At 41.7% G+C, this 27,611-nt stretch overlaps 1 protein-coding gene and 1 long non-coding RNA gene across 5 annotated transcripts in view; one reads left to right on the top strand and one right to left on the bottom strand.

Annotated features, from left to right (window-relative positions):
* PTPRG (protein tyrosine phosphatase receptor type G) overlaps nt 1-27,611 on the top strand; it is a 555,232-nt gene that overhangs the window by 464,421 nt on the left and 63,200 nt on the right. For 2 of the 4 annotated variants that reach the window (XM_081852303.1, XM_081852305.1), the window contains exons 10-13: nt 1,010-1,118; nt 2,592-2,641; nt 4,039-4,939; nt 13,965-14,097. In XM_081852303.1, the coding sequence (XP_081708429.1) occupies nt 1,010-1,118; nt 2,592-2,641; nt 4,039-4,939; nt 13,965-14,097 (1,193 nt within the window). The remainder of the gene's footprint in view (nt 1-1,009; nt 1,119-2,591; nt 2,642-4,038; nt 4,940-13,964; nt 14,098-27,611) is intronic. The other 2 variants (XM_081852306.1, XM_081852304.1) reach the window with 2 other exon arrangements.
* Nucleotides 10,082-27,611, bottom strand: part of LOC309337512 — a 53,428-nt gene continuing 35,898 nt past the window's right edge. Inside the window, exons 2-3 of the long non-coding RNA XR_014154377.1 lie at nt 13,007-13,046; nt 10,082-11,864 (exon numbers count right to left, since the gene is read on the bottom strand). This is a non-coding gene — a long non-coding RNA (uncharacterized lncRNA). The remainder of the gene's footprint in view (nt 11,865-13,006; nt 13,047-27,611) is intronic.

Genomic DNA, 27,611 nt, shown 5'->3' with positions numbered 1-27,611 from the left:
GGACAGAAATCTGGAGCCTCCATACTTTGAAAATTCTGTTTACCAGCTTGCTTTTATCGTTTTATTTTTGGAAAATTTGTAAATCATTTGCTGTATTTGACAAAAACTATTACAAATCCAGTTACAAAACTCTGGTATCTCTGCAGATCGTATAAATATTTGTAAATGCTTTTTGGTCCCCTTAGGGCAGGGATGGGCTAGGGAACCTGTGGTCTTCAACATGTTTGTTAGACTCTAGCTCCCATTATCTGTGACAAGTAGCTGTGGTGGCCTGGGGCTGATGGGAAGTGGAATCCAACAGCATTTGAAGGGCTACATCCAGCTCTTCAAGCCTGTCTTTCTGACCCTCAGGAATCTCTGCAAGGCCAGACCTCGTCCCCACCCACATCCCCTATTGGAGCTGCTTTGAATGTTTTTGCCTGGCTGGAATATGTCCTTGAATTTGACAGTGTGGGAAGGTTGTCCAGAAGGAAATAATGACCCCTGGGCTTAAAAGGGTTCCCCACCTTAGAACAGAATGATTGAACTTGGTGCATTGTGCGTTCCTTCCAGTGACCTAGAAATTTGTATTCTGGGCTTGAGTCACACTCCCCTGTGGCATCTCTGCTTCACAAAGGCAACTGCTAAATGGTAGCTGATCTTTGCCACTGCCTCTTCCTGTGCAGACAGATGCTCCTCTAACACTCTGAAGTCAGGCATGGCTGGGTTATATGATTCCACAGATCCCCTCATCGCTAGTTTCATCTGGTGCCCACTGCTTATTGTAAACAAAGGCTGGTGTTTGCTTCTGCCCCCAAAATTGCATAAATCCTGCAGAATTTGTATGTTCCCCTATGCCTTTTGGCGTTTCTCCTCAACGCATATCCTGCTCCAGGGGGTGGGTTTCTCTCTGATAAGCTTGCCCCTCGTGTAAACTCTCTTCTAAGTTTTCTTTTTGTTTTACAGACTGATCGTTCAGAATCCAGTTGGGAGGGATAAAACTGAATAATATCTATTTTTTTTTAAACAGAAAGCCATCATTAGCCATGTCTCACCTGACATCCTTTATCTGTTCAGAGTTCAAGCAGTGTGCCGAAATGACATGCGCAGTGATTTTAGCCAGACAATGCTCTTTAAAGGTAAAAACCATGCAATTATCCTGTTCTCTTGTAATGTACCCTTGGCCAGGGAAAAATGTGTAGAGTTTAAAGTCGGGGGGAGGGGCGGTCAAGCTGGCATGGTATTTAGGAACAGTGCTTTTATAAAACCACATAAAGTGGAAATGCAATTGAAAGAGAAAACTTTGCTGACATGATTCACAGTATGACAAACCACTGAGTTCATTTCCATCGTCCCAAATTGGGAGAGAGAACTGACCCTTGGCCAGTGCTATTGTTGCAGATCCAGCATGCTTCAGATGCTATATGAATCCAGAGAAAAATAATGGAGTGGGCTAAAAAGTACTTTAAAAAGTTCTTTAAATGTTCTAAAAAAAACTCTGGAAGAGCAAATTTTGCAAAATTGTTACTCCTCTTCCTATGGCTAATGCTTGCTGTCATATACCAACCCCAACTATACCAGCTATGTATTGTTATGGGTTTGACATTGCAAATGGGGCTGTGATGTTGAAAAACGTGGAAGTGTTTTTCTTGCAGAGCAAAAGAAAAAAAAAGACCACTGGCATTCACAACAGTGGTCTTGTTCTTATGACCCCGTACTCAGGTTTAGTGACGTGTTCTCACATCTCCTGTGTTTGAAATGTGTTACAATCCCCTTTAAAAGAAAAAAGAAAAATCTGGTAGCTATCAGAGAGTATATGCCTCTTTGTATTCAAGCAGATCAAGTCATGGGGAGAGCTTAAATATTTTTAAATCATATACACCTCTCAGGAAGGAGAGTTTGATCCTCAAAAATGTCTGCCTGTCTGAAGCTGCAGACACAGAAACACAGCTGGGTATTCAGCCACTCCTATGATATAATCCTGACAATGTTTCTACTGACACAGATGCAGATCCAAACTGAGGCAATTGTGTCAGCAGTAATAATTGAACTTTTAATTCCAGAAACAGAAGCTTGCCTCCCTCGCACAACAGCCATTTTCTATTTACACAAGGCCTATCATTTGTGGTGGCATCTCCACACATGCCCAGTTACAAGTGTTGACCCCTGACTGCCTAAAGACTGAGGTAGCAGAACTGGGGGGTGGGGAAGGGATAAGAGATAGTTTGACAGGAAAAGCAGGAAAAGTATAACAATAGGAAATTCATTTCATAATCTTGTAGTATGCATTACTGGCTTGTGGGAATGCAGAGCAAGGGTAGGGGACAGTATTTAGAAGTCTCAATTCTCATTCCAAGGAATAAGCTTGTTTATAGTTCCCCTCTGCCTCAATACAAGCTATTGGGGGGAAAATTGATTGGAAAACAGCCATTTCTTTATCTTTGAATCCAGACTATTGGAGCCTTACCGGTAATTTTTTTTTTTTTTTTACTGTAACTCACCCTGGGATTGTTAGGCTAGAAACTGAAATGATAAAAACATAAAATTATAGTGTTTAATGTTGTTTGAAGCTTAATTCACTTAAAGATTATTATTACTTTTTCCTTCCCCAGCTAATACTACTCGAATTTTTGAAGGGACCAGGATAGTGAAAACAGGAGTGGTAAGTGACATGAGTCATTGAATTGAATAGAAAAGCATTTTTTAAAAAAAATACTTCAATGTTCTCTCCAGCAGGTGGCAGCGTTATATAGTAAATGTCCTGATTTAAGTCCTGATATACCGGTAAACGTCCTGATTAAAATTCAAAGAATCAAATGATTTTGATAAAGTTCTTTTTTTGTCTTTCATCATTTAATATTAATATTAATTATGATCAATATTAATTATGATCCTAGGACTATGCTGATATGTTTGAATGTGTTAAATTAAGGCAAGTGTAAAATTAAGGCAAGTTAGTGAAACTGGATTTTGGAAATAAATAAATTGGGAAGGTGTTTCTACACTGAATAATATACCAAAGAGCATTGTAATTAATTGAGGGGAACCTGCTGATGTGAATCAAAAGAGTGAGAACATAGTATCACCATTTTATTTTTGGTTTTGTTTAGTCCTGTTTGGAACTGGCTTTTGATAGCAGCCGCACAATCAGCAGTAAAAAGTAAAAAATTCTAAACATCAATGATATGTGCTAGAATGATGTTAAAAATTCCTTCTATTGCAAGCATAAGATTAATTAAAACTGGGTGAAGTTTTATAATAGGATGAAACTATCAGGTAAGTAAAACTTGTAGGTCTAATCAAACTAATTATTATTTAAATTAATATATATTTTTAAAAAATCTACAGACCCTTCTCATACCTTTTCCTTTTCTGCTGGATTGATCTGTTAGACTGTATTCCATTATTTAAAACTGAGGAGTGGGTCATATCCTTTTTTTCTTTAAAAGAAGTAGGTAATGATGTGCCACCAGCTAAACATAATAACATTTTACTATGTGCTAAACATAATGAAAATTACATCCAAACAAAATTATAATGGAGCAGTAAAATATAGCAAATGCACTACACGGCCCTATGTTTTACTTATTATTTTATATTGGTTGGAGCTGAGTAAAAAATATCTCAACAAAATGGGATTCAAGTGGAAATTCCCCAGAGATACAGAAAAACAATATAGCGTTATTTTAAAGTTTTAAACGTGTCTATGCAAGCCACCTAGAATTATTTTTCAAAATCCCATTTATTTCAGATTCACACAGTGAATCTCTGTGTTGTTTAAGCCTCTGTTGCTTAAACTCACCTACTGAAAGCAATTGGATTTAGAATAGCATGCGGGGGGTGGGAGGGAATAAACCCAAATGCCACTGTGAAATTCATTACTATGCCTTCCTTGATCTTAAAGGAGGAAACTATAACTCTGGTTCTGATTTGAGCTGGGCCTGAGTCGTAACATAGTTGTCTTCAGCCTTCTGTTGTCTTTGTCTTGTGAATCTCTGTGTTGTTTTGCCGGCTAGCTTTAACCACAATTGTTTAAATATACTTGTCTTATTTAAACAGAATAATGGGCAGAATGGAGTGTTTGGAAAGAAAAGGAAATCAAAAGGAAAAAAGAGCCGAGGTAGCATGTCAGGTACCTCTACTGATGCTCTCTCTGCTGTGTTTTCTTCTCTTGTTCCCCCTGGTGATTTCTTCAAGCCTACAGCTTCTCCTGCACCATCAGCCGACATGGCTCCCATCAGTTCTGGATCTTCTACTTGGACTTCCTCAGGCCTCCCCTTTTCCTTTGTATCCATGGCAACTGGAATGGGGCCTTCGTCCAGTGGGAGCCAGGCAACGGTGGCCTCTGTGGTCACCAGCACTTTGCTTGCAGGCCTTGGGTTTAGCAGTAGTGGTATTTCCTCTTTTCCTAGCACCGTTTGGCCAACTCGCCTCCCGACTTCTGCCTCGACCAATAAACAGTCGGCGAGGCCCGTCCTCGCTACCACCGAGGCTTTATCTTCCTCTCCAGCCCCGGAAAGCGATTCCGCCCTCACAAAAGACAATGAAGGCGCAGAGGATGGGGAAAAGGATGAGAAAAGCGAGAGCGAGGATGGGGAGAGAGAGCATGAAGAAGAGAGAGAAAAGGATTCGGAAAAAAGGGAGAAAAATGCTACGACTGAGGCTGCCGAGGTACAGGATAACACTGAAGCTACGGACACCACTCTTGCTCCCAACAGGACTACGGAGGGAGGGAATAAAACCATACCTGATCAAGGGCAAAGCCAAAACATTTTCCCAACAGGTAGGAGTCCCGGACAAGGAGATACGGAAACAGACTCTCAATACGAAACAGTCCCTTCCACCCAAGTGCCACCAGCATACACTAATGAACAATACACTCGAGAAATTCCAATAAGACCAGAGACAGCATCAATGACACCTTTACCAAAAGACAACAGATTTATTACCATTAATCCAGGTGAGTTAACTGTGTAGGTACCAGGGAGGGGAAAGTGTGGGTCAGGGGACTGGGAGTATGTCAGAAATTGTTCATCGCAACAAAATGTCACTGATGCTTTTCAACTGCTTTTGAAGTGTTGTAGCACCAACATTTGGGTTCATGCTTTCAGGAAACTTCATTACACGTTCTAGCAAACCCTTTTGTAATTACTGTGCTCATGGTTGTTTCATACATTAAATTTTTCAGCATGGAACCCAGCATCCCGATCTGGGGTGGCGAAAGAAAGGATAGATGTCATAAACCCTGAATGGAAATAAATAGTTTTTGTGTAGGAGTGTCTGTGTCTTGTGACGATTCTCCACACCTTCCTAAGAAGATTCATCTTGCTTGCATTAGAAGCATCACCCCAAATGTTGCTAGAGAATGGCATAACTGCAATAGGTGTAGGCATACTTTGAACCACATTCAACTTGTATTAAGTAGCCTTGGTTGATTCCACCCATACACCTCCAAAGATTCTTTTCATTTGTGTGTCTTTTATAGAAGCCTGAGTTCATGACTTCACACAACACCCCCTTACCCTGTCCACTTTAATCAGTGTTTGGGTTACTCTAGACAGTTTCCATTTGGCGAACAAGACAAGCAGTCCTCTAGTGCTATTGTACCTGGTTTCAGAACTGAAAATTCACTCAGTATATGGGCAAATCTACTACATGAGAAGCTGGGGATGACACCTTCCTCCTGTTGGCTAATTTTAAACTAGGTATCCTGTTTCTCAATTTACTTGCATGCCTGAATTTCTCTCTGTGTAGGTGTGAGTTTGGGTTTGCACCAGTGTTCTGTTTATTGAGCTCAGAGGCTGGTAGATTTCTTCAATTTCTCCTACCAATCTGCTTATGAAGTCTTAATGTAAATTACTGCACTTTTTCTCTCCTGTTTTCTTCCACCCTCTTTTGTCCTTTGCCTCTTTTGCTGTTGTTTTTAGTCACAGGCAATACCGTTAAATAAAACCATATTAAACAATAGTGGGGTGGGAAGGCACAGAAGCTAATAAAAGAGTAAAAGGCATCCTTTAAAAAGCGGAAGTGCAATCCAAGTCAGTTTGGGGAAAACTCAAGAACATAATTTCTGCCAGGTGTATTGTATGTGAAACAAAGGGATATTGGGTGCAACGGGGTAAAAATATATTTTTAAAACCTACAGTTTTGTTTCCGAAGGAGCAGTAGGGCCACTGGACCACCACTGTGTAAAAGGAGCACTCAATGATGACAGAATGAATGAGTTCTTTGCATCTGGCTCCACAAAGAGGGTATAGGAAAGAGGCCACACTCCAACAATTCTTCTTGGATGGTGAATTGGAAGAAAAAGTTGCACAGAAGAGATTTTGGAGCAAATTCATTGGTTTTGGGAGGGGTGATTCAACTGGATAAGATGGCATTCGCCCAGGAGTTCTAAAAGAGCTCACATTCAAAAATGAAATACTGACTTGGGCGCCCAGCCTCTTTTTTCTGACATTATCCTCCATAGAGCATTTGAAAAGGACTAATGAAGGGCCAGTCTTGCATACATGTACACAAACACACCTCCACATATGATCCTGGAAGCTACATAGTCAGCTAAATGTGACTTGAATTATTGGTCTATTAGTAATATTTTTTAAAATGTTAAAAATGGGTTGTTTAAATACTTGATTGTTAGAGGAGTTAGAGGAGGAGTAATAATTATCCAGTGTGTTCCTGGCAGTGGGAAGAACTCAGTCCCATTTGATTGAATACCTGAGAATCTATGGGGAAACCCCAGAGTCCCCCAAAATGGGAAAGGAGCAAATATACTGCCGGATTTTACCACCCACGATGGTCTTATAACTTAGTCCTGTTTGGAAGTTGGCAGTAGGAATATATCGAAGAAAAATTGCATCCATTGAAGAAATGAATGGAAGGAATTGTTCAGAAGTGGCTGATCCATTCCCCATCTAGGGAGACCTAATCCATCCCCTAAGCAATCCCCACCACCAAATGATGCCATTCTTTTTATTGGTTGTAAAAAGAAAATAAAGCAATCAGCCCACTACCCTGATGAAGATATAAATGCCCCCTTCCCCAGTCATAAAGTCAATCATTGGATGAATGGTGATGGGATGATGACCCTCAGCTGATCTGCACATCTCAACTGAGATCGGGGAGTTTTGTGGTTATGTCTTCTGTGTGTGGGAGAGTGTTTGTGCATCCAAAAAATTGCATGTGACAGTGTGGGGTGGTCAAACTCATCACTGACACATGCCCACCAGAAGGTTGGCTGGGAGTGAAAATAGCCCATCAACCCAAAAAAGTTAGCTTCCTCCAGAACAGTTGCAGTTTCCTATAGACCCACAGAGGGGAGACCAGCTTTCCCTGGATAAAGTGACAGTGATGTTATCTGTTTTTTCCTTCCTCTTCTCTACTCATTCAGTAGAAAAGTCAGGAGCTACTTTTTGACAGCTTAGGTTTGTTGATTTGCTTGAAGTTTGTTTTAAAATATTTTCCAACATTCAAGGCATTGTGCAATATTTAAAAACAGCTCAGTGAGATGAAATCACAAAGCAAGTGGCAAGAGATAATGATACAAACATCCCCAAAGTTCCACAAAGACAAAATCGTACACATTAGAGCAGAGTTGGAGAATCTTACCTGTGGTCCCTCAGATGTTGCTGGATTTTGACTCCCATCAGCCTTAGCCAGCATGGCCAGAGGTCAGGGATGCTGGAAGTTGTAGTCCTGCAAAATCTGGAGGGCCACATAGGAGCCCCAAATCTCAACCCTATATAGTGCCTTTCTCCCTCTTCCTTATCTCTTTGTCCTTCAAACCCTAAACAACAACAATAATAATTTTATTATTTATATGCCACCCATCTGCCAGGAGTTTTGAACAGGGGCTTAGGGTACAAGGCAACACTTAGTGCTCCTTTCTCAGCTCACTTCTTTGCCTTCGCATACCATCTTGTCTAACTTGAATTATGTCTATCCTGTACCTACATCTGTTCTGCGTACTCTGTTGCTTTCCTTCCTGCTAAATAAATGTTTAGCAATTGTCATACTAATGGTGTGTCTTGTGTTTATTACTTACAAATCTATCTTCCAAGCATTCAGTTTCTCATGCTGGTGAAAGCACTGGTAGTTCAGTAGCTGTTTGGGGCCTTCTCACACAATAAGACCACCGTAAACCTCTGTGCGGTTGAACCTCTGCCGATAGGAACGGTTGGTGGTGGTGTGGAAAGAAACCCCATGGTGAGGGCTGACTACATGGAGTGATGAGCTGGTGGCTAGGAAATGGCTCACTGTATGGAGCCATTTTAAGAGCTTTTTTGCTTGGTGAAGCCCATTGCCAGTAACCCCATTTGCATATATAAGCTAAACTATGGATTAGTATAAGCAAATGTACAGGTTCCCAGAGGGAAGAGCACAGCCACTTTGTTCCTTCTCTGGTTCTGCTGCTGTGAATTGAGCCATAGTTTGGCCTTGTGTTAAATCATGGTTTCTTTCGCTCCAGACAAACCATAAACTGTAGACAAGATTTGTTCTATGGCTCATGGGTTTGTCTGGAGAAATAAACCAGGAGTCCAGGGGAAAAGGAGAAAAGCAGCTGCAATTGTCAAAATCAAGAGGATTCCCATGTTTGATTTCCAGGTGTACATCAGGAATAGATCACAGTAATCTAGCCAGATTCTCCCCTCCCTATACTCTGCAGGGATTAAACCATGGGTCGGCAAACTAAAGTCTGTGGGCCGGATCAGGCCCAATTGCCTTCTGGATCCAGCCCGCAGACGGTCTGGGAATCGCTGCGTGGGATTCCAGTGCGCACATTCTTTCCCTCTTCCTCTCCCTCACGTGGCAGCGGCACCTCCTCCCTCCCTCCTCCTGGCTTCTCCCTGCCCTGCCTAGAGGAAGAAGGGGGCTGGGCTTTGTTGGTGCCAGCAGCAGCAGTGCTTGAGTGGCCGCCATTTAAAGCAGCCCCTCTCTGGGCCCCTTTCGGGTGCCGCTCATCATCCCTCCACTGCTTCTGCCACCAGCCCCTGCTGCTTGCAAGACACAGGTAAGCAGCCACCGGGGCTCATGGTGCTCTTGCGTCATTTTTCTTCTTCTTCAAAATATAGTACGGTCCCCTGTCCCCCCGTCCCCCAAGGTCTGAGGGACAGTGGACTGGCCCCTTGCTGAAAAAGTTTTCTGACACCTGGATTAAGCCAATAGGTGACTGGACATTGCCTCATTGGAATACTGCCACCTCCCTCCCTTTCTCCCCTATTTATCCTGATATGCTCTCTGATCTTTTCCCTTCAATAGACATGTTCACCAAGACAATCCTTTGTGTGTTGAGGCTCATTTAGCCTCTGTACGCCTAGGCCTTCAGTGTTGCTGTCTGAATTTCAGTTGTACAGAAATTTTTTAAAAAAACAAGCTTGAGGTTGTGCAAAAGCCTTTGGGAATAACCTCATTAGGATAATTAAGCATCTGTGTGGGTTCCCTCTCCCCCCCATTCTCCATATGCGGCAAGAATTATTAAGTTATAATTTCTTGTGATTCGTGAATGTTTTGCACTGCCGCGTGTAGGAGCCTGCAATCACTAAGACAGTTTGCATGCAGATAAACAAAAGAAAATCAGACCAGATTTTGCTGGCAGACTGTGTATACACAATATGACACTGTAGAAAAGTGTTGCCAGTCTCAACAGAAAAAAAGGACATACTAAGGTGTAGAGGGAAGCGAGAGAAATACCTGCAACTAAATGGAAAGTAGCGTATGCTGCTGTTTCCTCTCACGTTACAGTGAGTAAAATGCTTCCGCTATTTATACTTGAATGGCTTGTACTGTGCTGGAAACAGTGTGCATTGATCCATTTGCACACAGGGTTTCATGCTCCCATAGGCTCATGAGTGTCCTCTAGTTGAATGGATGGGTGTTCATTGCATGGTGGAATTCTGGTAATACAGTGGTACCTCGGGTTAAGTACTTAATTCGTTCCAGAGGTCCGTACTTAACCTGAAACTGTTCTTAACCTGAAGCACCGCTTTTGCTAATAGGGCCTCCTGCTGTTGCTGTGCCGCTGGAGCCCGATTTCTGTTCTCATCCTGAAGCAAAGTTCTTAACCTGAAGCACTATTTCTGGGTTAGCGGAGTCTGTAACCTGAAGCGTATGTAACCCGAGGTACCACTGTACTGTGTTCTGTAGCGTCTTCCTGTATGTTACTGGAAGAATGAGAAATAAAATGCCTAAAAAGGGAGAGAATTTTCATTCTGGTACAGAGAAAGGTGACTTCATAACATGTATCATCTGTTATGTTACGTTAACCAAGTGTCCATTCTCAGGAGCCCATTAGGGTGGGCAGACAAACAGAAGTTAATATGCTTATCCGGTGCCCCTGCCCCGATCCCTGTAATATCTTGCCTTAACAGTTTCATATATTTCTCCTGGCCCAGATTCTGAAATGGATGAAAACTGCTGAATGAGGCTTTCCTCGGGAAAGCAATTGTTATGGAATAAGCTACACATTTCAGTTTGTGGAGAAATGGCTTTTAAAGTGCCAGTGATCATGTTAGGAAGGACTCCCTGAAGCAGATACGCTATAATAATTTTTATTCCTTCCTACTGGGATGCATTCCAAGCCAGTAAAAGGCAAACTGAATTAATTCAGCGGTGACATATGCCACAGGAAAGTGTTTGCATTTCTTAGCAAAACTGGAGTTTCCTCACCCCTACCCCCCAAAAAAAAAGAAAGAAAAAATGGGCAAAGTTACAAAAAGGATACATTATATTTGTCTATTGCTGCCGAGCTGCCTTTGTTTAAAACGGAAAGCTGAAAATGCTGGGTGGCGGTTGTTGTTTTTGTTGTCGGGATGCAGGGAACCAGAACCGTCTGTGTCATTCTGTTTAACGTACATTTCCCTTCAGTATTACTCAGCAGGCCACATTTTTATAGGCTTCTCAGTGCTGGACCCCTGCTGGTAGCCCAGATGTACTGCGGACCGTCTGCTAGCACTGAGCACCACCAGTTACTTTTGCTGGTACTTTTGAATACTCCCTTTATATTTGCTGTAAAATACTTTTAAGATTTGCTTTTAAAAAGCAAATGTTCAAATGTGGATTTCTATTCAAATGTACTATTATGCTTCCACCTCTCCTGGTGCTCTGGGACAGCTCTTTCTCTCCCCTTCCTCTTTTTGTAGATCCAAATTGTTGGTTAAAATGGAATATTTCTTCCCAAATAATAATGTATAATAATATGTCAGTAGTGCTAACTACTAAAGTCTTAAGCTAGACACCTTTTCCTCTGTTGCCACTGGCTGTTGCTGTCACATAAGAAGAGATCAGACCAAAAGGCAGGCTCGTCCGGCACATTATCCATGCATGCAATGCAGGACACCAGGCCTTGGTGTTGGACTTTGAACTGAAATTTGCTGGTTTGAAAGCCTGCTCATCCATGAACTTTCTAGGTAATCATGATCAAGCCACTGTATCCCAGTGTCTGTTGCCCATATTGTAAGAATTATTCCTGCTTTCATGTTGCAGTAATTACGCCCAGTCGCATAAGACAAATGTGCTAAAAATCTGTAAAGCGTTCTAGAAGTGCTGTGTAAATGTATAAAGAGACATGGGTTTACTGTTCCCAGTTTAATCTTGTGCAGTCTGCTGTGTAGCATTCTAGAAATCTAACACACACAAAATAAGAATGTCCTGTATGCAGGTTTCCATGTCATTGGCCAGGAGCCCAAGATGCTAAGTGGTGCCACAAACTTGACAGTGATCACTTTTGCTGCTTATGGTGGCTTGTTTATAGTCCTTTTGATGCATTTGCTTATTCTGATTGTGTTCATTCAATAGATCTTGAGGGATGTCTTGACACTGGCTGTTTGGACATAATACTGGCCATAACCAAATTAGCTTCTGCACATCCCCACTTCACTTCTCCCTTCCTGCAGTAAGGAGACAATTCATTGAGTGTTGGCTTAGTGTTGTGTCCAAACCAAGGCTCACATTATTGACCCTTGGGTCCCTTCCAATTCTATGATTCTTTGAGGTTTACTCTCCTTCCAAACAAACTACAGTCAGGAATCCAATTTTTGCCTTCCCGATCAGGATTTGTTTAGGAAACTGGTCTAGCTAACTGACTTAACTATGTTTTATGGCCAGTGTTAAGTGCCATTGTGCCATGCTGGTTGGGGCTGATGGAGTTTGTAGTCCAACAGTATATGGAGAGCCACAGGGTCCCCATCGCAGTATTAGAGCATCACACTTAAAGACTTTCTGTATGTATTAACAGAGGACCAGCTCGGTAATCCAGATTCTGCATCATTGCAAGAGACCCTAACTCTGTGATCATAAAATAGGATAAAAAACTTTATGCTTTGCTGAAGACTAATGAAAGTTCAGTCATACCATAGATTTGTGTAATGGTGTTATGATATCAGCAGTTTAATTTTCAATTCCTTTCTTAATGATCCCTAGCATAGAAATTGCCTTTTTTCGCAGCTGCCACATACTGATCAACATCTTCATCAAGCTATTCACTACAACCCCAAGGTCTTGTTCCTGGTCGGTCACTGCTGGTTCAGACCCCATGAGCATATATGTGAAATTAAAATGTTTTGCCCCATTAAGATGTTTTGTACACTTGTTTACATTGAATTGCGTTTGCTATTTTACCACCCATTCACTCAGTTCTAGAGAGATCCTTCTGGAGTTCTTTTTTTTAAAAAATCACGCTGAACAATTTTGTATCTGCAAACTTGACTTCCTCAATGCTTACCCCAAACTCTAGATAGTTTATGGAACAAGCACAGGTCCCAATACTGATCCTTGAGGGACCCTACTTTCTTCTTCCCTCCATTGAGAGAGCTGTCCATTTTTTCATCCTGTCTGCTTTCTGTTACTTAACCAGTTCCTGATACATAAGAGGGCCTCTCTTCTTGTTCTGTGACTGCTAAGCTTACTCAGCAATCTTGGGTGAGATACTTCGTTGAAAACTTTTTGAAAGTCCAAGTACATGATGTCAACTATATCACCTCTGTCTCCATGCTCTCAAAGATCTCTAATGGGTTAGTGAGACAGGACTTACTTTTGCAGAAGCTATGCTGGTTTGGATAACATAATTCAAACTGTGAACAGAGATACAAAATATGAACATTGGTAAAATCTTTGCTTTGAGCCATGTAGAAACCTGAGTTGAACTGTGACATATAGGAGAAACTATATGAGGACCCTGTTAGTTCATTCATTTAAATATGTGCAACTGTTTCCCCATTGTTAGCCTTGTTTAAAGATTTTAGAAATCGTCAACATTGATCTGTGTACTCTCCACATTGTCTTCCATGAAGTTACCCAAAATGTATTGCTTTGAGGCATATATGAACTCAGGTTTGTATCTTTCTACAATAATCTATTGTGAGAATCCAGCAATTTACGTCTTCAGAGACATTTCAAACTTCACAGTGAGATACGCTGCAGTCAATGATTGTTTATACAGTACAATGTTGAAATGTTGGGAGGGAGTAGAGGATGGAAAACAGTCATGGGCAAAAGCTGGGGAAACTGAAAAAAAAATATTCATGCACCCAATTCCTATGACCTTTTGAAGTTGGAACCTAAAGAATGTTTCATGATAGCAAAACATTCCTATGTAACACAACTAAGGTTTTGTGTTTCCAGTGTAATTCCTTGCTTCATAAAACACTCATCTTTGTTTTGAAGTCTGGTCTTCACTCATGTGGAAAGAAGTACCATTTTCACTTTGGGCCATTTTATACATTACATTTCCAGGTGTACACAAGAAATGTATTGCATCCACACCAAAAAAGGAAACTGAAAGCAACGAAGATATGTTCACTGTTAGAAGTACCATACCGGGATACTTGTCAGGGAGCCGTAATTGGCTGTAGCTCCTTGCCAAGTGTACGCTTGATGGCAAACTCAGGTTTGCCTCTGTGTAATGTGCACAATGGCCTGCTGTTCAAATTATTTTGTAGCCGTTTAGTTTCTTCTTGCAGTTACTGATTTTGTTGTTATTTGCCATGCAGCAGACAAGAATATTTCCAGTATGGCAACCAGACCTGCTACTGGCAAAATGGAATGGATCATTCCCCTCATTGTAGTCTCAGCCTTGACGTTTGTGTGCCTCATACTCCTTATTGCTGTTCTTGTCTACTGGAGGTGAGCCTTTTTAAAGCATTTTTAAACTCAATGATTGTATGCACTTTTGTGACTGCATTGTGATTTCTCTGCATTCATTGCTTCTTGCAATGCAGGAGATTGGCCTCGATGACTCTTTGGATTCCTTCCAATTCTAGGATTCTATTGTTTTTGTTATTTTCATCAAGCTAATCCGATGACAAATACACTAAATACACCTTTGACAATTGATATTTGTTTCCAGATTTGTGCCATGTAAATAAGCATGGGAATGGGAAGGGCACATGTATGCTGAAAGTTCTGGTTCACTTAAAGTATTTCAGGTAAAGGGGATGAGGAAGACCTCTCCTGAAACCTTGGATCAGGTTAGGCAAAGTGGTGACACCTGGGTCTTGCCAGACTTCAGCTCCCTTCAGACCCAGGCAGCATGGCCAGTAGTCATGCAGGATGGGATTTATATTCCTGCAACATCTGGAGGATCACACATTGGCTGCCCTTGGCTTATCCCAGTACAGATTTATTTGTTCTGTGCTTGGCGAAATCAGTATATTGTCTGACTAAGTACAAGACAGTTTCATATGTTTAGGCAAATTTGCTGTGAACTGCCGCAGGTACTTCTTGCACTGTGGACCATGCGCATCTTAAAATAGCAAATATGGGTTCAAGTTGGCTTGTTCTAATAAACTGTAGTGAATATCGTCCAGGTTTTGATATCAAAAGAAGCTGCTTTACTTAGATGAAAGTCCCATATGAGGAGGTTTTTCAGTTATGTGTAGTCAGTGCCTAGCAACAGATACTACTGCTGCAACAACAATTCAGGAAGAAATATACTGGTGATAAATGAGTGTGTTAGAAATACTATGGCAAATCAAGTGAAATATGGGAAAATACAATAATAAAAAACACAGCGGTATAAAAATCAAATCTACTTTGCTTTCAAAAATATACCAAGGGAACCAAGGGTTGTATCCACAGGGTAGATTCATTGTAATAGGCATGAGTAAATTAGGTTCATTCATTTCACTGGGTCTACTCTGAATAGAACTTAGTTCGCTGCGATCCTTGAATCCCTGTATTGTGATATTGATTTATGTGTTTTCTCCCCTCTTGCAGCCAAGTATATTCTGTTAATTTCTACCATATTCCATGTTGTAACTAGCCATTGTTTTAGCCAGTTCATGTTCCAGCTTCAGCAGTTACCAGCAGTAAGAAGTTTGGTCTTTGTCAAAAGGTTCCAAACTAACTAATAATGCTTTGCATGAACCGTTCCTTCCAATTAACGCTTCAATTCAAACAAAGGGCTTATGGAGACTGTATATTCAATCATTAAACCAACAGCATAGAAATCATTTTCCGAAACAAGACCACCACCCAACGGAACCACCAGATGTGCCAAAATTCAGACATGGCCCCAGAACTTTAGTTTGCCTTTGGAGTGAATTCCTCAACTTTTCAAGTTTTTTGTGCATAAGAAAGCAATCTTCCACATACAAGCCTTGCGCAGTTCTTACTACAAGCCAGTGTTGATTTTTAATGTTGGTGGCAATGAGGCGAAATAACAAGAGTCCAAACTCACCCTTTGGCTTGGGAGCATTCAGCCTGGAAACAGGGAATAGATAGAGGCAAAGTTTGGTTTTTATTTTCCTTTGCTGACTGAGTCATTGCTCCCTCTGGCTGTTACTAGGGTGATGTCAACATGGCCTTCTCACACCTCCTTGAGCCGCACGGTGGGTCAACATGACATGTAGCCCAGAGCTTGAAAATGTAACAGTGTGTCTTTGTGTTCTAAGCACTGTGCTTTTAATTTCTAAGAACTGTGCGCAATCAATAATGATTCTGTCTCACAGCACCTTTTGCTGCCCAGTCATTCCTTTCTTCTTCACACAAACACTCCCCTCAGCAATTTCAAGCTTTACCTATTTACCTTTCTATATAGCAAAGAAAAAAGATGCCTTCCTTTCCCTTTTTAATAATCCTAGGCTACAAACCTATGCTTGTAAATGGGAATTCGTTCCGCAGAAAAAAATCATGTATAGGATTTGGCTGCAATTACTCATATGCCATTGCAGTGGTTAGCACTGCAGGGAACATCTTTCTTTTTATAAGCTAAGGCTTTGATAGTCGGCGCTCAGGCCCAGTTCACACTGTTCTGCCATTCGCTGTTTGTTTTCTGCCTGAATTGCATGAAGCTTGTGGGAATGGTGGGTCTGAATCACTTGCCCTGAGCACAAATCACAGTTCTTTATGCTACCTCTCAACCAACATTTGGAAATTTGCAGCTGAGGGCAACATATAGAACTGTGGTCCCAATCCGCTATTTGATTGGTTGCCAGAAGCTCCAGCTTGTCTTCCAGCCGCCACCGTGCTTTCCGTGGAGTCAGGTGCTAATATTGAAAGGCTGTGAGGGTACGTATGGGCACCACAGTGCATGCGCAGAAGGCCACATATAGCGCTTTGGATCTGCTGAGCAAATCTGAACATTCCCCACCCCCTATTGTTTGGTAATAAAAAGAATAAACAAATTAGTTTCCTCATTCTTTTAAGATAAGGGTTGCAGCTCGAAGCATCTGCTCTGCATGCAGAAGGTCCAAGGTGTAATCTTGTCTGAAACCCTGAGCCAGATATAGCTAAGTAGTTGTGCTAGCAGAAGCCAGTGCAATGAGTCCCATTAGTGCAATAGGATTTCCACCCCCTCTCCTCCTGCTGCCCCCTCCATGAGCTCCAGAGGGCCTTGAAAACCACCAGAACAGCGGACAAAGATCATTCCATCAGGCAAGCTGAAAAGCCCAAAACTTGTCAATGTAGTGCTAAGCAAATGCTTAGTGTTACATTCAAAGGAAGCCACCCCGGGGTCCCAAATTAGGGAACTTACCAGCTCCTAAGGGACGTGGGTGGCGCTGTGGGTTAAACCACAGAGCCTAGGACTTGCTGATCAGAAGGTCAGCAGTTTGAATCTCCGCGATGGGGTGAGCTCCCATTGCTTGGTCCCTGCTCCTGCCAACCTAGCAGTTCAAAAGCATGTCAAAGTGCAGGTAGATAAATAGGTACCGCTCCGGCGGGAAGGTAAATGGCATTTCCGTGCGCTGCTCTGGTTCGCCAGAAGCGGCTTAGTCATGCTGGCCACATGACCCGGAAGCTGTATGCTGGCTCCCTCGGCCAATAAAGCGAGATGAGCACCGCAACCCCAGAGTCGGTCACGACTGGACCTAATGGTCAGGGGTCCCTTTACCTTTTTTACCAGCTCCTAAATGCTATTCAACTAAACAATTGTACAAGTTTTGCTAAGATACATGTTTTGAAAGTAACTATAATTGAAAACAAGACCGCGGTCTTAAAGAGGAATAAATGTTACATAGTACTCTATAATATAGGAATCCTTTTCCAAATATGTCTATGTGAAAATCATTACTATCTACTATAATTTCTTTTTAAAAAACCCTCTCTAATATCCTTTTTTTTAAAAAAAATAAATAGTTATTTTTCTTTAGCATTGCTAATGTAATTTGCATCTGTGAGCTAAATCTAATTTAACTTTGGTAATATTTAATTTAATATTAAAAAGCCTTTTGTCAGGAAAAACAATTGTATCTCCATTAGAATCAATCCTAATACAAAAGAAGCATTAAAAAGTTTTTTAAAAGGTGAATGAATAAAGATTAATGATTCATTTTTCTTAAAAGATTTGAGATACAATTTCCATTTTCCAAAGGAAAACATTGTAATTAGAGGAATCTGCAAAATGAAATTAGCTTGCCTCTTCATTTTTGCCATTAAATAGAGTATTTAATTAGCATTTATAGTATTCAGGTTCTGAATTTAAATATAAACTAGAAAAGGACTTGAGTCACACTATTGTTTACATGCAAAATACCTAAATTGAATCTGCTGACAATGTGAATTAATTTTTTCCTAACGATGCAAAGCACATTTTCTGAAATGATGAGTGAAAAATCTTACTTTAAAAAACTCTTTTCCTAATTTGCATACATATTAATCCCTGTTTAAAAGATACATTACTTCTCTTCATTAAGCACTAGTAAATGTATTTTGAACTTCTGATAATCAAGTTTGGAAACTATGGCCCTATTTTCAGTGCAACATGTAGCATCACTGAGCTATCTTCTGGATAATGCTTGTCTACTGTTTGTGTCATGAGGGTAAATCCCATTTGCCTTTTTAAAAATTACAATGATTGCAAGCTCTTGTGATTAAGGAGCTAGCACTCATCCCCTAGAGTCTCCTCTGAAGCAACTGGGTACTTCAGAGACCACTTAATCCAGTATGTTAAAAATACCAATTTTGGTTTGCTGGAAAAGGTAATCAAGATCAAATCCTAATGCAAAAGATGGAGTGCTTTGAGGTTTTTTCCATTTATTTAGATAAGTAGAGGTGATTGGAATGTGTTAAGTATGATCAGTATAATGAGTGGTTGAGTTTGTTGGAAATCCTATGCCTAATTTCAAAATTCTGTATTAGAAGAGATACTTAAGGGTGAAAAGTTATGTGGATAGATTAATAGGTTTGGTTGGTTATTTTTTAAATGATTCTATTCTATTCAGATGTTCCATTGAGATCAATAAGGCTTACTCCTGTGTAAAGTAGGTATAAGTTTGACTTTCTCTTAGTCTCATAATTGCATCAACACCTCCCATCTACCCAGATGTAAACTGGTTGCTAATCCAGACTGGTGCAATCAGTTGAACTGGAATGATATTTTCTAAGTAGTAGTATGCCAGTTACTTGTTAACATGCCTGCATCAATGCATATGGTGGCCATATGGCTAGAAAGCTCTACAGTTGTTCATCTTAGCTGTAACTACGTGTTAAACCTGGTCGTAAGAATTTGCCTAAGAGAAAGGTGTAACCATGTGCACACACATTTCAGTCACTGGATAGCTGGATTGGGCTGCTTCACAGCTCTTTAATACTTCTGGGATTATAATACTGCACAATAAACTAGAAGTGGAGTTACAACTGTGATCAAGGCCACATTATTGGCACGACTACAGGTGCCACATAATACCCATTCTGCATTTATAAGAACTCAGTTATTTAGTGTGGCACTTAGGAACTCCCTGCGTCTTGGGATCAAGCATACACCTTCACTGTACTATTTTCTGCACCTGCTAAAATGTTCTTGTTTAGACAGGCCTACTCAGATGCTTAGAAAGTTGAGGTAATTTTAATCTTTGTTATGTTTTATGGTGTCCCCCCCCCCTCAGTTTTATTGTTTAATCTTTTTGTAAACCACTTTGAGATACTTTTTTACAGTCAAGTGGTATATACATTTTGTGAAATAAATAAATACCTCAGTTTGCAGCACTATATCCCCATAGCAAGCTGAAAGTGGGCATGCATTAGTGAAGTGGGGTTTAAGTTTCAGTGTAAACAAAGAAAGAGTCTTGTGCTACCTTAAAGACTTCACCAAAAATGCCAAAGGTTTTTGTGGGTCATAGTCTGCTACTCAAAGCTAAGTCCCATTTTAAAGTAATTCCCATTCCGTTTTGTCTGAACTATTCTCAATGGTAGTCTTCAGTCAGGAAAGGTTTCTCCTTGTGAGGTTTAAAATGCCTCTGCTGCCTCACTGCAACATTTTTGAAACTGCTCATTAATTGGTTTCCAAGACCCTCCCTCTCCCCCTCGTGTTGGCATGGGCAGAATACTTGGCCGCAATGATTTCTAGAGTAAGGGGCACTGAAGAGCAAATGTACCTGAAAATGATTGCTGTGGGGATGCTTTTTAAGCACAAATGCACCTAGAACTTTCATTGGGACAGGAAGGAGAAAGCCAAGATTTCTGCTAGTGAACAGTTTGTTCTGGGCTAAGCAGTAAGAACATAAAGTAGCCCAGCATCCTGCTTCCCATAGTGGCCTTCAGGAAGCTCACAAGCAGTACATGAGGGCAAGAGCCCTCTGCTGCTGGTGTCCTCCAGCAACTGGTATTGAAAGGCATGCTGCATCTAGTCTAGAGGTGGTCTTTAGCCACCATGACTAGTAGGCCATGATTGCTTTATCCTCCATGAATTTCTCTAATCCTCTTTTAAAGCTAAGTTGGTGGGCTATCACCACATCTTCTGGAAGCAAATTGGATAGTATTCCACAGCAGTGAGAAGGAGAGGCAGGGCAGAGCCTGGACGGAGGCGGGAATAGGATCTGGTACGGACATCCTGAGAACTTCCATCCCAGATCGCTTGCTGCCGCCTTCAGACTCCACCCTGCTCCCCACCTCTCACTAGTTCACCCAACCTGAGCCATCTGCTTAGGGATCTTACAGGGCTTTGTCCATTGTGATTGCTTCAGCTTGACATGATTACTTCAAAATTACTTCAAAGGGCTATAAGAACCTACTGCCGCAGTTGCCAGGAAATGCCCTACTCCAAGAAGAGAGGGAGGAAGGATGAAACAAGTTTTCTGGTCCGTGTTTCACTTAGGTTAAAGTAGCAGGATGCATATGACGCTTACTGCTTGGAAAGAAAGTGTTTTGCAGCTGAACTGGGGTAGGTCTGAACCCACAAATCCAAATGGAATGTCATGCATTATTTTTATGTTTCCCTCCCTGCTTTGTGCTCTTCTTTTCCACTTACCCTCTTGTACTGTGGGGTGAAAGTAGGACAGGAAGCTCTGGGGAAAGGCAAAAGTAGAAATGTGGGGCGTTCACCTGCCACATAATCCTGCGGGAAGATCAAGCCCCATGGAACAAGCAGGAGAATCGTGCTAAGTTTATTCTCTTATAGAGAGATAGCACTACTGTTCAGTTCTTTTTCAAGTTGGATTTTTATTTTATTTTTTGGTCCAAGAAAACAGGAGGAGGGAGCATGGAGAAAACACAAGAGGGCTTTAATTTGCTTGATACTTTATGTGGATGAGCTGTACAAGGGTGGGGGGGGGGGAAACCTGAGTAAACTAAGAACGAGAATTCCACAATTCCTAATGCAGACAGCCTTTCTCCTCCTCCTCCTCCTCCTCCTCCTCCTCCTCCTCCTCTTCCTCCTCCTCCTCCTCTTCTTCTTCTTCTTCTTCTTCTTCTTCTTCTTCTTCTTCTTCTTCTTCTTCGTATCCCACCCATCTGACTGGGTTGTCCCAGCCACTCTGGATGGCTCCAACCACTCTCTGCCTTGTGAATATTATGTTTTAGAAATCACAATTTGCTAGGACCCTCAGCACCTAAAGTAAAGCCTCTGAAGGAAACAATAAATTGTTTCCACCTACTGTGATCTGAAATTCATGAAGCATGTTTTCTCAGCCTCTGTATGAATGGGCCAAAACAACCATTATCAGCACCATGTTTACAGGGAAATATGGCCCAACGTATTAAATTGCATTTTGTTGCAGGCCTGAGCCTCCTACCATCACTCCCATTTCAGATTCTGTATATGGCTACAATGAAAAGTTAAAATTAGAATTTTGTTTTTCGTCATATTTTGTGTAAGCTCTATTTAAATTAGTTTGTTGCAGAAGAGAGTTGCTTGATGGGTAAATTGGTAGAATAGATTCAATGTTAACAAGTTCCTTGTCTGGTATATTTTATATTGTATTATCAGGCATAGTTTTGTTCAGACTCACATTGAACACAGGTACAAGCTGTCTTCTCATGTACAAATATTTGTGTGAAAGAGTGAAGACATGTTGATTTGTACAGATTAACTCTTGTGTAGGAATACCCAAAACAGGTACCCAAACAATACACTCACTGAATGGTACCTGTGAATAACTGCATGAGGATACAACTCAATGTGCACACTTGCACAGATTGTACGTTCGCCGAATGTAACGTGAACATCCCTCATGTGGCTGTGTTTTGCAACCAGACTGATATAAATGGCCCCTCCTTTAGTTGCAAACACTATAGCGTAGTTCTTGCTGATTCAGTAGTGAAAATAAACGTTAATGCAATGGTTGTTGATCGTATCTCATGCACAAAAAATGTGGGGGGAAGTGTTTTGTTTTCTCCTCATTTAAAAAACAATAATTTAATATCCATTTAAGTGGCTTCAGCAGAAAGCAGCATGTAAACTGACAAGCATCGCATCAGGCTCTCCATTCCAGAATTCCAATTAGGTGTTTGAGCGGCAGATTGTCAGCACACTGGTTATCAGCCTTGTGTGATTGTAGTATAGTGGGGCCTGATTTGGAGTCAGGAGCCTATTGAACCCCCACCCGCCAAACACTTTCTAAATTCCATACACCATCATTTAGATTCTGTATTACTCTAATGGAGTATGCATTGTCTCCCCTACAAATTTTGCCTCTCCTTGGTGTATTGACACAGGGAGGAGGTATTACAGAGGGCTTGGGGGAAGCAAACCCTGTTCCGAAGCTAGAAAGGGGATGTTAATTAAACACTGTATATTCCCCCACACGCCTCGCTGAAATATAAATGACTCATTTGTTAGTCAACTGAAATTATCTTGCCCTGAACATCTTGTGCTCCTGTGACAAGGTTTGCCTGCGCATGGAAAATCACTTGCGCTGGCCATTTTCTGAGTTTTCTAAACTGCTGTGTTGCTTTGACATGTTGTTCAAATTGTCTTCTAGTCTGAGGGAGGAGGGAGAGGAAGGAACTTAGCTATTTCAGGCCACAATCCTGTATTGCCAGATAATTTAGGTTTTAGGTGGTTTCATATCTTAAAAGCTTCGTTTTCTGAACTTGAAACTTCTTTCCGAGTCACATTTGAAGACTGCCCTGTCCACACACATTTGTCCATAGTTGCTGCAAGCAATTTATATGCAGAGAGTCATGTTTGAAATCATTTTCCCACATGCTTGTCCACTCATGTGTTAGTGTTACATGTAGCTTGGGGTGCTGGTGATGTCATATTCATGTGGCATGCAGGTGGGATGCTGGTGATATCATATTGACGGTGGCATGCAGTGGAATGGCACACAGGAAGGAATGTCACCCTCTTCACATGGGTCACCACTACAAATGGTATATTTAAACTGGCCCAAAACATGTGCTCTTCTGAAATCAAGTTCTCCTTTGCCTTGATATTCTATCAGTGTTAGGCATCTTCTACATATGTATCAGGGCAGGTGGGCATAGCCATATTTTGACATCTTATAGATAAGAAAATCAGAAGCTGGGTTATATCAAGTCAGGCTGTTAGTACATTTAGCTCACTTTTGTCTACTCTGGCCGTGGTTCTCCAGGGTTTCAGGCAGGAGGCTTTTCCTAGCCGGGAGATGCTTGGACCTTTTGCATGCAAATCATAGGTACCTTCAGTGAGCTACAGCCTCTTCCTTATGCTAATTCCTCAGGCTAAGAAGCTTGGCTCTCTTTGTTCCTATAATTTCAGTCATTACTCCTGTTTGAATTTAAAAGTCTCCTTTATTCTAATGCTCTAGTCTAGAACTTTGCTGCCTAATTAGGAGCTCCTGCAAATTCCTAATTCTAACGCTTCAGATGTTTCGATATGCCTTGATTTTGCAGACATTCTGCATAACAAATGTTTTTCCCTCAACAGTCTGACTTGCTGTATTTTGGGACTGGGTTTAAAACTTCAAAGGTGTCCTTGATTATTCCCGCCCCCCCTCCTTCTCTCTCTCTCTCTCTCTCTCTCTCTCTTTTTCCTCTTTTGCAAATACTTTGCACAAAGGTGATTTGACTCGGTCTCTCTTTTGCTCCGATACATTTTATGACCTCTTACAAAGTTTGTATAATCATCACTTGATTATCTTGAGAAACTGTGCTAAGCTGTTCTTTCTTACTCCATTTGGAATTTGTTGTTGTTGTTTAGTCGTTTAGTCGTGTCCGACTCTTCGTGACCCATGGACCAGAGCACGCCAGGCACTCCTGTCTTCTATTGTCTTTGTCCATGGAGTTTTCTTGGCAGGGATACTGGAGTGGCTTGCCGGTTCCTGCTCCAGGTGGATCACGTTTGGTCAAAACTCTCCACTATGACCTGTCCATCCTGGGTGGCCCTGCACGGCATAGCTCATAGCTTCTCTGAGTTATTCAAGCCCCTTCGCCACGGCAAGGCAGTGATCCATGAAGGGGCATGAATTTGGAATTTGTAGTAAGTGTTTTTTCTCTGCTTAAAAATACTGAACAAGTGCCTCATCTAGCCTATGACTTCCAGGCTGATTTCATGGATCTCAGTGGATGGAATAACAGAAGGAGCCTAGACTATCAGCCTCCTGCCCTTAAATAGCACATCTGGTATCTACATGGCCCTTGTAATGATAGGGAGATAGGGTGTTTGTAATTCATTATGGGTTACGTGCAGAGTTGGAAGACAGGCCTGCGGCCAGAAATGTTGTGTACCTAAGCATACCTTGGGGGGAATGGGGATCATTTCTCAATGCAAATCAGCAGAAACCTAACCATAAATAGTGGAATTTAATTCTAAATTGAACTGATGTATTACATTTTTTTAATACCACCAGATGCCCTAGTGTTTCTCAGCTGCCCCAGTACTTTGCCACTTGCTGGTTAAAAAACAATGGAAGCCAGGAGCATGATTCTAGTGACACATTGGATACAGTGCTGACTGTGCATTTTCCCTCTGCAAGGAAGCTGCGGGAACTTCCCCAAAGGCAGCAGACATCTCCACACACAACTCTGGGACAGTGTTGTGGATAGTATTAATGTTGTTACAAAAGCCGGGCTCCTGTCCCTCTCTCTGCCAAGCCATGGCAAGAGCGCATGGGATCTCAGACACACACACAGGGTCTGTGTCCCTTTGGAAAACAGAAGACACAGTAGAGGCTGTCGTGCTTTGAGAAGTACGGTTTTATTCACATATTTACACCTTCAGTTTTCATGGAGGGAGTCTAGATCTTATAGCATGACCCAAAGCATTGCAGGCAGTCCTTCCTTGCCCCTCACCAAGATGGATCTCACCCTTTCTTCTTCCCAGAAACCCCTTGTCCTCCTCCCAGAGCAGTTACCCTGGCAACCTTCCAAATCTCCAGCCTCTGGTCACACCTGGTGCTAGAAGTTTGGCCAGGCTACCCAGGAATTCCTTTGCAGCTTATATTCTGCCTTCATATCACCAATAACCCAAAAGCCTAGCATTTATTAATTTAAGTGTTTAGGGGGATGCCCCACCCCCACAGTTCTGCGCCCCACCATGCAGAACTGTCATAAACAAGATTTAGGATATGCATTCAAAATAAAGCACCTTCATTCATTAAATAACTCCATTCCGTTTGGACAACATCCAACATTATGTGAGTGGACTTCCCATTCCTCTTGTCTGCACCCCTCCAAAAGCTCCCACATGGGGGTCATGGGGAGGGGGAACAGAAGCCTCCTACAAACAGAAGTCCTTTCTGTTAGTGAATGGACTCCACTGGATTTCACCAGTTGTGTTTTAGGTCAGGCATGCGAACTCCTTTAAAATGGTTTTAAATTTGAGCATAAACATTAAAAAGTTTTTAAAAGAAATCCCACCTTCCTGGTTAATTTGTAGTCCATAGAGCACATCCTCATCCTCCTTTTTCTTCGTTTTCATAAATCCCTTATGTCAAAAGCTTTTCACTCACCACTGAGTGTAACCTGCACAGATGTTCCAAGTATTGATTAAATACATGGAGGGGGAAAGCCTCACTTGTTCCAGCCCTGCCAGAGGTCACAGAGAGAATAATTACTCTTAGAGGACCTTGTGTGTCATCCCAAATAAGGTTTCACAATTTCCTTTGCCATTCTCAGGGGATGGTGTTGGCAAGATGGAGGAAAGAGCTGTGTGCTGGATTTATCCCACTATTAATTTGTAGTCAGAGAGCCATGTAAATGCATTATGGCACTGGCCACCTGAGCATTCATTTGGTTCTACAGTGGCAGACTTAAGTATCACCCTCCCTCCAAGAATCCTGATTTAGCCAGCTCAGCCAGGTTTTTCGGAGCTCTTTAATGGGGAAAACTTCACACTGCAAGAGCCTTGATTTTAAAGAAGTGGTTCTGCTTGTTTTGCAATGCCTATGTATATATTAGCTAAAGCTGCGGCTCTGATGATAAATAGAACATGGGAGTGCATCACATGCTTGTACTCAATTCATCTTGAATAACCAACTCTCTCTGATTCCATACTTCCAGTTGGTCATCACCTTTCCCCCCACTCTTAGCCACTCTAATGGTGAGTACAGCAAGGGCAGTTGATTTGCATTCAGTGTTATGAATATGTACCACTTATGTAAAGAGGCTTTTAATCTGCATTACTGTACTGCATACTATGGAAACAGGAAGCTGTTTTGATTAATTGATGTGAGGCATGTGATCCTGTGTCTATAGCATTACACTCTATGCCACTGAATCTACAGAGTGAGGTATACTGAAGATCACTTATCCGAGATTAATTACTCTTAAATACATGTTCCCTGCACATTTGTACAGCTAGTCAGGGTGGAAAAGAACACTAAAAGTATGGCTTTGTGACATTTTAGTCTGATTGCTCAGAATCCACTTGAGTTTTAGACCTGCCCATGGAATAAACTTTCTACGCTCCCAGAGTACTCTGTCAAGCCAATAAAATGTATGTGAAATATATACAAGAGTATGGTAGATTGTAGAATACATACTTCGGAAGCAGAAGGTTTCAGATTCAATCCCTGACATTGTAGAGTTGGAAGGCACCATGAGGTTCATTTAGTCCACCTCTCCCCCTGCAATGCAGGAATCTTTCACCCAACGTAGGGCTTTAACCCACAACCCTGAGATTAAGAGTCTCATGCTCTACCAAGTGAGGTAGCCAGAGTAGGAGGGCTGTCAGCCTTGCCATAAGTGCAACTATACCAACATACATGATAAATGAACTGATTTGGCACTTCATTGCACAATAGTATTCCCATTCTAATGTCCTTCTGCTGCCTGCTGGATCTTCCTTCTGGAATCTTTCAGCTAGACCCTTGCAGTAAAAGCCTGCCAAAGAAGGGTGATATTTTCAGCCCCATTGTGTCCTCTGCGAAGGAGATGCTCACAGATGCTCTCTCACATGAGTGCAATATCACACAGGCAGGCTGGAAGTTCATGAATATTCAGAAGATTGGTTGTTCATGTGGGCTTTCTCTTTGTGGGCTTCATAATTGCCCGAGCCCACATGATTTGCTCATAAAAGTCAGTGACTGATGACCCTAACTAATGCTTTGCAGACTGCTGGCAGGTGTCGTCCTGAGATGAACTTCACCAATCATTGCTTCTCTATAGTACCCATTTACTTCAGTGAGGCTCACACATGCTGGTCTTTTGGTCATTTTGGAGTTGGCCTTGATCTACCCCAGTTGCACTTCCAGGATTCCTGAGAAGTTGCTACCTGTCAGTTCTTGTTGTTGTTGTCTCACCTATGACTGTGGGTGGAGCAGATGTTTTTAAAATGCAAAGTTATCTGCTTCATGTGGCCACATCTGTACATCCATAGCACATGTTGTTAATGAAGCCATGGATTAGCAGGCAGTTTATTTCAGAATCCAAGAGTGGCTTGCTCTGCATGCTGCAATTTCAGCAGGTAAAGTTTCATACAGCTCCCTCGGGCCAATACTGGGGCCCTACTGCTGATGGCCAACGTATAATTTGGCCGTTCACTGCGGCAAGGTGTGGCA

Source organism: Podarcis erhardii (assembly GCF_964252035.2).
Source record: "Podarcis erhardii genome assembly, chromosome: 2".
In the NCBI taxonomy this organism is placed as follows: Eukaryota; Metazoa; Chordata; class Lepidosauria; order Squamata; family Lacertidae; genus Podarcis; species Podarcis erhardii.
Note: the sequence above shows the minus strand (reverse complement) of the source record. Positions and strands in the feature narration are given on the sequence as shown.